Source organism: Gadus chalcogrammus, chromosome 22 (genome assembly GCF_026213295.1).
Source record: "Gadus chalcogrammus isolate NIFS_2021 chromosome 22, NIFS_Gcha_1.0, whole genome shotgun sequence".
In the NCBI taxonomy this organism is placed as follows: domain Eukaryota; kingdom Metazoa; phylum Chordata; class Actinopteri; order Gadiformes; family Gadidae; genus Gadus; species Gadus chalcogrammus.
The window spans coordinates 3,668,401-3,679,228 of NC_079433.1; the positions used below are offsets into that span (position 1 = coordinate 3,668,401).

A 10,828-nucleotide genomic window follows, 5' to 3' on the forward strand; every position below is an offset into this window, starting at 1 on the left:
GGAATAACGGGTATCGGATTGGCGGCAGTTAGGAGGGGGGTAACGGACAGGAAGGACCATATATAGGTGGGGAAACGGCTATGGGTGGAGCCATAGATGGAAGATCAGAGGGGGTCTTAGCAGGCGTTACGGTACGGTATGGTTTTCTCCTCGGGTATGGGAGGAGTCTCAGATAAAGTGGCTCCCAAGCTGCCCCCCAGGAAGGGAGGACATTACGTTTGTTTGGTCTGTTTTTTTCTGTTACACATCATTTTCTTGCAACACAGTTGAAGAGCCGTTAGCTGTTAGCCGTTAGCTTAGCGACGTCCCTCCGGTCTCTCGTAGATCCTGCTGATGAGGGACCTGCTGAAGCGCGGCGTGGCGGTCCACCACAGCGGCATCCTGCCCATCCTGAAGGAGGTGATCGAGATGCTGTTCTCGCGCGGCCTGGTGAAGGTGCTGTTCGCCACCGAGACCTTCGCCATGGGCGTCAACATGCCCGCCCGCACGGTGGTGTTCGACAGCATCCGGAAACACGACGGCACCGGCTTCAGGAACCTGCTGCCCGGTACGCAACTACGCACACATCAACTCCCCTCCCCTCCCCTCCCCTCTCCTCTCCACTCCTCTCCTCTCCTCTCCTCTCCTCTCCTCTCCTCTCCTCTCCTCTCCTCTCCTCTCCTCTCCTCTCCTCTCCTCTCCTCTCCTCTTTCGACCTCTCCTCTCCTCTCCTCTCCTCTCCTCTCCTCTCCTCTCCTCTCCTCTCCTCTCCTCTCCTCTCCTCTTGTCATTTTATATATATTCTCTTCCTATCTCCTCTTCTCTCCTCCTCCACTCTTCCTCCCCTGTCCTCTCCTCTCCCCCTCTCCTTTCCTCTTCTCCCTCTCCTCCTCACCCTCTCCTCTCCTCCTCACCCTCTCCTCTCCTCCTCACCCTCTCCTCTCCTCCTCACCCTCTCCTTTCCTCTTCCCCCTCTCCTCCTCACCCTCTCCTCTCCTCCTGACCCTCTCCTCTCCTCCTCACCCTCTCCTCTCCTCCTCACCCTCTCCTCCTCACCCTCTCCTCTCCTCCTCACCCTCTCCAATGCCTCCCCCCTCCAGGAGAGTACATCCAGATGGCGGGCCGCGCCGGTAGGAGGGGCCTCGACGCCACGGGAACCGTCATCATCCTGTGTAAGAAGGGCGTGCACGACATGGCGGACCTCCACGTCATGATGCTGGTGAGCTCAAATAAACTCACATTCCCACAATGCAACAGGCTACCGACTCTTTTCACTTTAGATGAACACAATTCAATAGGCTGTCTCATGCCCTTTCACTCTAAAATAACTAAAACACGCAGAAATCGTCTTTATTCTAACAAGGCATCAAAGATGAGATGATTATTTGTAATATTCCCTTGAGGAAAATGCAGATTTATTTTCAGGTAGTTTTTCCATAAGTCGTGCGTTGCTGTGGGAACCCTAATGTTGGGGTCTGGAACATACGGACGCCTGTCATGTATCTGTCGTGTTGACCTCATGTTGTGGCCCCCAGGGTAAGCCCACGGTGCTGCAGTCCCAGTTCAGGCTGACCTACACCATGATCCTCAACCTGCTCAGGGTGGAGGCGCTCAGGGTCACGGACATGATGAGGAGGAGCTTCTCCGAGAACCACCGAGACACCCAGGTAGAGACTGTGAAAATGCACACCTGGTGGACAGGTAACACACCTGGTGGACAGGTAACACCCAGGTAGAGGCCCTGATAGTGCACACCTGGTGGACAGGTAACACACCTGGTGGACAGGTAACACCCAGGTAGAGGCCCTGATAGTGCACACCTGGTGGACAGGTAACACACCTGGTGGACAGGTAACACCCAGGTAGAGGCCCTGATAGTGCACACCTGGTGTGATTTGGCTGGGGCATGACAGTTGCAAAACATTTTACACACAAATGCAAAACCAGGACATCAATCTTCAGAATAATGTACACAAAGTTCATCAAATACTTGAGGAAAACATTCAACCACACTAGCAGCTTTTTTCTAATTCAATGGGCCCTAACTAAAATCTCCTCCTCTTCTTCCTCCTCCTCCTCCTCCTCCTCCTCCTCCTCCTGCTCCGGCACCAGGCCCAGGAGAAGAGGATCAGGGAGCTGAAGGAGGTGCTATCCACTCTGCCTCCTCTGGAGACGGGAGGCCAGCTGTCAGACCTGGTGCCCTACTACCACATCGTCACCGAGCTACGGCTCACTGCCAGTGTCCTACAGGTGCACACGCACACACACACACACACACACACACACACACACACACACACACACACACACACACACACACACACACACACACACACACACACACACACACACACACACACACACACACACAGACACGCAAGCCTGCACGCCCACCTGCACAAACACACGGAAATGTGCACGCACGGATATGTTTATTGCTCATAAACATATTTTGTATCTGTTCATGTCTATCTCTGTCTGTCCGTCTGTCTGTCAGCGGGCCACCCTGGAGTCGGTCAGTGGTCTGAAGGCCCTGTCTACGGGCAGAGTCATCGTCGTCAACAGCAACCAGCATCCCAACGCCCTCGGAGTCATCCTGCAGGTTGGTGTGTGTGTGTGTGTGTGTGTGTGTGTGTGTGTGTGTGTGTGTGTGTGCGTGTGCGTGTGTGTGTGTGTGTGTAGTCATGTTATTTATTGGTTGCAGTAGTAGAATTTTGAAACATTTTCTTGTCGGGTCACATTTGTATTAACTTCTTTGCTCCTCTTCTCTTTCTATTCTCCCCTCCTCTCCCCCCCCCCTCCCCTTCCCCCCCCCCCCCCACTCCTCCCTCCAGGTGTCCAGTGACTCTGTGAACCGGACCTTCACGGCTCTGATCATCTGTGAGAAGGGGAACGAGGAAGAGGAGGGCAGCTCCTCCAACCCTGCTCCTCCTCCCGTCCACACCTCTGCCCTCTTCATCCCAGAAGGTTTCTCCCTGAGCCTCTTCTCTCTCGAACTAGCTCTACGTTAGCTTAGCACCTCTTCTGCACTCAGCGATGTTAAGTCTTTGGTGAGATGCTAGGGGAACGTCTACTGAAGGATACAGCTGTATTCAGTGTTCTCTTCTCTGCCTCCTCTCCATCCCTGTTCTCCTCTGTCCCCTTTTCCTTCGTCTCTCTCCTCCTCTTCTCTCATCTCACTCCTCCTCTTCTCTCATAACCCCCTCCTGCTCTCCTCTCCAATCCTTTAATCTCTCTCCTTCTCTCCTTTCCTCTCCTTTCTTCCCATCTCTCTCTATTCCTCTCATCCCTCTCCTCTCATCTCTCATCTCCTCCTCCTCCTCCTCCTCCTCCTCCTCCTCCTCCTCCTCTTCCTCTTCCTCTTCCTCCCCCAGGGCCCTGCAGTCACACAGTCCAGAAGTTGAAGCCCACGGAGATCTCCGGCATCACGGTGAAGACCCTGAAGGTGATCCCCGACCGCATCATCGACAACTACAGCAAGAGGCAGCAGCCGCGCTTCAGGTGAGCACACCCAGGCCGCTGAGCAAAGGATCCATTAGTGACAACACGCCTGGGAGTGTACACCCTGAGGTTCGATTGGTCTTGCAATGATCACATGATCTCCAAACGTCCTTCCTTCCCCCGTTACAAACAACATTCCCGCCCGAATCACCAAACCACTTACACACACGCACACGCACACACACACACACACACACTTTTACGTATATTTATATCCGTTAATTAAATCTCACAGCCTCTCTCGCTCTCCCTCCCTCTCCCTACCCCAGGCACGACCCCCCCGGGCAGGCCATCTCCACGGCGACGCAAGAGCTCCTGCGATTGGCCGAGGCCAACCCGGACGGGCTGGCGACCCTGGACCCCGTGAACGACCTCCAGCTGAAGAGCGTGGAGGTGGTGGAGGCGTCCATGAGGCTGCGGGCGCTCAACGACGGCCTCAAGGACTTCAACTGCACCAACTCCCCAACCTTCACCGAGCAGGTGTGTGTGTGTGTGTGTGTGTGTGTGTGTGTTTGTATGTGTGTGTGTGTGTGTGTGTGTGTGTGTGTGTGTGTGTGTGTGTGTGTGTGTGTGTGTGTGTGTGTGTGTGTGTGTGTGTGTATGTGTGTGTGTGTGTGTGTGTGTGTTAGAGGTCTTAACGGGTCTACCTGGAGCCAAGGATCCAGGACCAACCCCGTTCCGGTACGACTTAGGGTCATCGTCTTATCATAGTCAACCAGGTCGGGTACCATTGTATTAGGCCCGGTCCCGGGTCAGTTTATCATGGTGTGTTGGACCAGAGTGGATCCATGGAGACCTGTGATCAGCGCTGATCCCCAGAGAATCGTGTGGAAGTGCTGTGTCAGTTGTGTGATCATTAGGCTGACCCTAAGGAACAGCTTACCGGAACCGTAAATAAGGGGAATTAACCACAAGAGCACGAAATAAGGGCCAGACTAGGCTTAACTCATGCTAGTCTTGCGTCACGCAAGGCTATCTGAATGCTAGTCTGGCATCATGCTAGGCTAGTTTCGTGGCAGGCTTGCGCCATACTAGGCTTGCTTCATGCTATTCTTGCTTCATGCTAGGCTAGCTTCATACTAGGCTAGCTTCATGCTAATCTTGCTCCACGCTGGGCTAGCTTCTCGCTAATCTTGCTTCACGCTAGGCTAGCTTCATGCTAGTCTGGCTCCACACAATATTAGCTTCATGCTAGGCTTTCTCCACGCCAGGCTAGCTTTCTAGCTGCGCTTCTATCCGGAGCGCCACTCTCATTGGCGGTTGCATCTCCATGGTTACAGCAGTGTGTAGGAAGCCTGTTCGCAGCTGGACGTGTTAATCACCGTTATAATCACCACTGGCCTGCTCAGTAGAGCCTTCAATAAACACCATTACAACATCGCTCTCGCTCTGTCCGTCTCTCATGCTCTCTATTTCAACCCTATCTCCCCTACTTGACATCTTTCTCCCAATCTCTTTCTTTCTCCTTCTCCTTCTCCTTCTCGCTGTCTCTATCCCTTTTTGTCTCTCTGTCGCTCTCTCTATGTATCTCATCTCTGTCACTCTCTCTAAATCTCTATGTATTCATTCTCTTTCCCTATATATATATATCTATGTCTTTCTCATCTTCATCTCTGTACATTTATCACTCTATCACGTTCATCACTAAATCTCTCCATCTGACTCAACTCTATCTTGGTCTCTGTATCTCTGTCTCTCTCACCTCATCTCTATTTATTTCTCGATCTCGTCTTCATCTCTGTATATACCTGTATATCTTTCTATCAATCTGATCTCCATCTATCTCTATGTACCTCTCTGACACTCTTTCTCTAATTGCCTGGAAGGATACAAAGGTGTCAGGCCTAGCTCGAGTAACAAGCCTACACCCATAGTGTCAGACGGGTGTTTATTAAGAGGTGAAAAGGGAATTGTTAATTGTGTAATGCATTCATAATTCCTGATATTGTGTGTGCGTGTGTGTGTGTGTGTGTGTGTGTGTGTGTGTGTGTGTGTGTGTGTGTGTGTGTGTGTGTGTGTGTGTGTGTGTGTGTGTGTGTGTGTGTGTGTGTGTGTGTGTGTGTGTGTTGCAGTTTGCTCGTGTGCAGGAGAGGTTCGGTGTGCAGGAAGAGCTGGACAAACTGCTCTTCCTGGTTTCTGACCAATCGCTGTCCCTGCTACCCGAGTACCACCAGAGGATCAAGGTATGGATCACACGTTATTGATTATAGATCACGGATCACAGAACGCAGAGTATGGTTTGTGGATTACAAATAACGTTTTTTAGGATATGAAATACAACAGAAACATATTTTAGGGTAAAAAGTATACTATTAACGTCAACACTATATCGCTGTTAATAGAGTTATATAGTTTGAGAACTGTTTGTTAAAGGTTGTTCATGGAATCAAATCCTTTGAGATTAAACCTTGAATTGCTTGAGCCTCATAAAATTACTTTAAATTATATCTGTTGAGAGCATTAATCGAATGATATCAAATTGCCTAATAGTCCATCCAATCAGCTGGGATCAATACAAGCATGACAGGGAATTATCTGGTTCTGTTTTCTAACCTCAGACAGTTCTGCTTCATTAACTCAGTTAGAACCAGGCCCCCAGGAGCAGTGCATACTTCCGCAATCCACCAGTGCTCAGCGGCCAAGCCTGGTAGTGCAGCTGTTTAAGCGGGCTGTGGACGGGTCCCTCTATTCATAGAGCCCAGAAGTAGACATCTCCGTTCACTCCAATAAAAGTGGGGAACAGGAATGTGTCTCCGCAAAGAAATTCTTGCTATCAATCAAAGGCTCATAATTATCTTTATAGGGTTAGGGTTTTTTATTTTCTGCAGGAAAAGGAGGGCTGGGCAGCTGAAGGAGTCGTAGTGTAACATGTTGTTTATAATAATGGTTAATTGTTGCCCAAATTGTAGGAGGAGTGTAATTTAAAGATCACATATAGAGAATCATCAGGGGGGTTAGTAACTAATAATTCCATGGTCGGCAAACAATGCGACTGTGCTCACTCAGACCTCTCGCTTACAATGCTACAATGCTAACAATTCTAGAAATGCCATTAATTCCTATTGCTAACAATAGGAATTAAGGGGCGCCATATTTTAATCCGCTGTCCTTTCTTTAATAGGTCCATGTTTAAAACATTGTGTAGAAGTTGGACGTAATTTTCTTGCCCAACGTTTCATCCAGTTGTTCAGAAAAGTTGCTCTTGCCATTCTTCCGGACTTACCCTTGAAGCAGCCCTCTCCTTTCAACAGAGTCGTGCGTGACGGTGACCCTCAAATCAAACCCTTGCCACCATGACCCCGTGACCTTTGACCCCCCCCCCAGGTGCTCCAGACGCTGCAGTACGTGGACGCGGGCGGGGCGGTGCAGCTGAAGGGGCGCGTGGCATGCCAGATCAGCTGCCACGAGCTGCTGCTCACCGAGCTGCTGTTCGAGAACGCCCTGAGCTCCCTGGAGCCGGAGGAGAGCGCCGCCCTGCTGGCCTGCCTGGTGTTCACCCAGAAAACGCAGGTGGTCCCGCACATCACCAAGACCCTGCAGGAGGTGAGGTCCCCCCAAAGCAGGGACGGTGTGTGTGTGTGTGTGTGTGTGTGTGTGTGTGTGTGTGTGTGTGTGTGTGTGTGTGTGTGTGTGTGTGTGTGTGTGTGTGTGTTCACCCAGAACCGCCAGATGTTCCCGCACATCACCAAGACCCTGCAGGAGGTGAGGTCCCCACAAAGCAGGGTCTTAGTGTGTGTGTGTGTGTTCACCCAGAACACCCAATAAGTTGGATCCTCTGAAAGGCAGCATTGAACAAGACATCCCTTACTGTAAGCTTTGTCAGTTATGTCATTTGTGATGAATGTGTAGCCGATTTGTGCGTGTGCTGAGTGCAGTCAAAAGTCACTGGTGCAGTGCAGTGAGGTTTCCAGCAGAGGGCGCTGAGAGCCCAACCAAGAGCAGCACATTAAATAAACCAGCGTGCTAGGAACTGGAGAGGGGTGTTATGTAGTGTTTAGTCTCTACCGCCGGTCACATGATGTCCACACGTCCTGACATCCCCAGCTACAGACAACACTCTCACCTGAATCACCAAACCACTCACTGACTCACACACGCACGCAAGCACACGCACACACACACACACACGCAGTCACACACACAAAGTCACACACAGTTACATAAGGACCCATGCATACATGCAGACATAGAGACACTTACACACACACAATCGCCTGCACTCGCAGACACATAGACAGTTACTTTAGGACGCATACATAAATGCAGACATAGACACACACAAACACACGCACACGCAAATGCACACAGTTACATAAGGACACACAGACACACAGGCAGACATTAAGACACACACACACAAATCTGTTTTCAGGCAGCCCCAAAACATAAATGTGTGTGTCTGCACCTGTTCATCTCTGTGTGTTTTGTGTGTGCGTTGGTGGGGGCACTCGAGCGGTCCGGCAACATCGATGTGCTCTATGAGGTTGTGAATAAGTGATGAGGAGGAGGAGGAGGATGAGGAGAGGAGTTGGGTTACCACGGCGATGGGATCCCGCTGCGGCGGCCGACAGGAGTGGAGCGGGGACACGGCACACGACAGCAGGGAAGATATCCAGCCATCCGTGATGAGCAGGCGGCTGGAGGGAGGGAGGACAGTACAGTGGAGTACAGTTAAGTACAGGACAGGACAGTACATTACAGTGCAGTACAGGACAGTACAGTGGAGTACAGGACAGGACAGTACATTACAGTGCAGTACAGGACAGTACAGTGGAGTACAGGACAGGACAGTACATTACAGTGCAGTACAGTGGAGTACAGTTAAGTACAGGACAGTACAGTACAGTGGACACGGTGTGTGACTCCCAGCCCCAAAGCCCCTGGGTTCGAACCTGCGGGCTCCCTGGAGCTAGAAGCCCTCCCTGCGCTGCAATGACCCAGCTCCCTGGCTGCCATTGAGCAAGGCACCCGGAGAGCGACAGAGCTAGGTTCAATGAAACACTTGGAAACACCAAATCCCATGATGCATTGCCGAAGTCCACGCCACCGCATATCAAACCTTTAGGTTCACGGCCTATCCTTCAATGTGTCCCACCCTCTTCATATCGAACCTCCCCCGTCCCCTGCTCCCTCCCCCCCCTCCCTCCCCCCCTCCCTCCTCGTCCTCCCTCTCCTCCTTCTCTTCCTCTTCCTCTTCCTTTCGCTCCCGTCCAATGCTCCTGGGTTTGAACCGGCGGGCCTCCTGCAGGAAGAAGCCGTACCTGCGCGGTAATGACCTGTATCGGGATTCACAGAGACTCGCTCCGGGTTAAAGTGGCTCTTGAATAATTTAATGATCAGGGGTCATGCTGCTGAAAGGTGTGTGTGTGTGTGTGTGTGTGGGGGGGGGGGGGGGGGGGGGTTGCTGGCTGTAGCTCAGGCAGTGGTGACGCTCTTCGGGCCACGGTTGCCATTGAGCAAGGCACCTGGAGAGTGAGAGAGAGAGCCAGAGAGCTAGGTTAAAGAGTTGTGCTGCAGTACGTTTTGAGAGGTAACGGCATTCCGTGGTTTTTGCCTCCTGTGTGTCAGCCTTTAAACTACTGAGCTACCTTTGCTATTGATCTCCCGCTATATTTACCTCTTTGTGTGTCTGTCTCTCGCTCTCTTTCTCACTCACACTTTATCTATTCCCTTTCTCTATCTCTCTGTCTCTCGTTCACTCTCTCCCACACTTCATTTCTATTCTCTCTCTCTGTCTCTCTCTCTCTCTCTCTCTCTCTCGCTTCATCTCTATTCTCTCATTTTCACACGTCATCTCTATTCTCTCTCTGTCTCTCTTGCTCTGTACCTGCTGCCTGTCCCTCTCTACTTGCTCCCCTTTCTCTCTTTCTCTCTCTCTCTCTCTCTCTGTCTCTGTCTCTGTCTCTGTCTCTGTCTCTGTCTCTCTCTCTCTCTCTCTCCTCCTCTGGTCTCTTCTCTCTCTCTCTCTCTCTCTCTCTCTCTCTCTCTCTCTCTCTCTCTCTCTCTCTCTCTCTCTCTCCTCTCTCTCTCTGTCTCTTCTCTCTCTCTCCTCTCTCTCTCTCTCTCTCTCTCTCTCTCTCTCTCTCCTTCTCTCTCTCTCTCTCTTCTCTCTGTCCTCTTGCTCTCTCTTCTCTCTCTCTCTCTCTCTTCTCTGTCTCTCTCTCTCTGGGTCCTCTGTCTCTCGTCTCTGTCTCTCTCTCTCTCTCTCTCGTCACTCTCTCTCTCTCTCTCTCTCTCTCTCTCTCTCTCTCTCTCTCTCTCTCTCTGTCTCTGTGTCTGTCTCTGTCTCTGTCTCTGTCCCTCTCTCTCTCCGTCCCCCCCCCTCCCTACAGGGTATCAAGCAGGTGGTGGCGGTGGCCCAGCGGATCGGGGACCTCCAGAGAGACTGCGGTATCGGCCAGTCGGCCGAGGACTTTGTGGCTCAGCTGAAGTTCGGTCTGACCGAGGTGGTGTACTGCTGGGCCCGGGGCATGGTGAGACCACGCCCTGTCTGTCTGGCTGTCCTTCTTTTAGCCCCTTCTGTATCTCACCTGTACCTTGTCCAAGCGGTCTCACCTGTATACACCTGTGTGTAATTGTAACTTAGCTTTGGTCTCGGTATCCACCCTGAATCCACCTGTATTTTATTCACTTGTGTATCACCTTGTGTACCCCTTCCCCTTCCCCTCCACCCTCCTCTCCTACCCCCCTTCCACTCCTCCCCCCCCCTTCTTCTTCTTCTTCTTCTTCTTCTTCTTCTTCTTCTTCTTCTTCTCTTCTTCTTCTTCTTCTTCTTCTTCTTCTTCTTCTTCTTCTTCTTCTTCTTCTTCTTCTACTCCTCCTCCTCCTCCTCCTCCTCCTCCTCCTCCTCCTCCTCCCCCCCCAGCCCTTTGCGGAGATCGCCCAGCTGACGGACGTGCAGGAGGGCACGGTGGTGCGCTGCATCCAGCGTCTGGACGAGGTGCTGAAGGAGGTGCGGCAGGCCGCGCGCATCATCGGCGACTCTGTGCTGGGGAGCAAGATGGAGCGCGCCTCCCTGGCCATCCGCCGGGACATCGTGTTCACCGCCTCCCTCTACACCCACTGAGGGAGGAAGAGCAGGAGGAGAGGAGGAGGAGGAGGAGAGCTCACCGCCTCCCTCTACACCCACTGAGGGAGGAAGAGCAGGAGGAGGAGGAGGAGAGCTCACCGCCTCCCTCTACACCCACTGAGGGAGGAAGAGGAGGAGGAGAGGAGGAGGAGGAGGAGAGTTCACCGCCTCCCTCTACACCCACTGAGGGAGGAAGAGCAGCAGGAGGAGGAGGAGGAGGACAGTTCACCGCCTCCCTCTACACCCACTGAGGGAGGAAGAGCAGCAGGAGGAGAGGAG

General features: G+C 52.2%; 1 protein-coding gene across 2 annotated transcripts in view; it reads left to right on the top strand.

Annotated features, from left to right (window-relative positions):
- skic2 (SKI2 subunit of superkiller complex) overlaps positions 1 to 10,610 on the top strand; it is a 19,668-nt gene extending 9,058 nt beyond the window's left edge. For both annotated transcript variants that reach the window (XM_056582740.1, XM_056582741.1), the window contains exons 17-28: positions 325 to 547; positions 1,080 to 1,198; positions 1,515 to 1,646; positions 2,092 to 2,229; positions 2,477 to 2,581; positions 2,814 to 2,946; positions 3,354 to 3,480; positions 3,750 to 3,960; positions 5,553 to 5,663; positions 6,805 to 7,023; positions 9,813 to 9,953; positions 10,346 to 10,610. In XM_056582740.1, coding sequence (XP_056438715.1) covers positions 325 to 547; positions 1,080 to 1,198; positions 1,515 to 1,646; positions 2,092 to 2,229; positions 2,477 to 2,581; positions 2,814 to 2,946; positions 3,354 to 3,480; positions 3,750 to 3,960; positions 5,553 to 5,663; positions 6,805 to 7,023; positions 9,813 to 9,953; positions 10,346 to 10,546 — 1,860 coding nt within the window. In that variant the 3' untranslated portion in view covers positions 10,547 to 10,610. The remainder of the gene's footprint in view (positions 1 to 324; positions 548 to 1,079; positions 1,199 to 1,514; positions 1,647 to 2,091; positions 2,230 to 2,476; positions 2,582 to 2,813; positions 2,947 to 3,353; positions 3,481 to 3,749; positions 3,961 to 5,552; positions 5,664 to 6,804; positions 7,024 to 9,812; positions 9,954 to 10,345) is intronic.
- Positions 10,611 to 10,828: the final 218 nt, after the last annotated feature.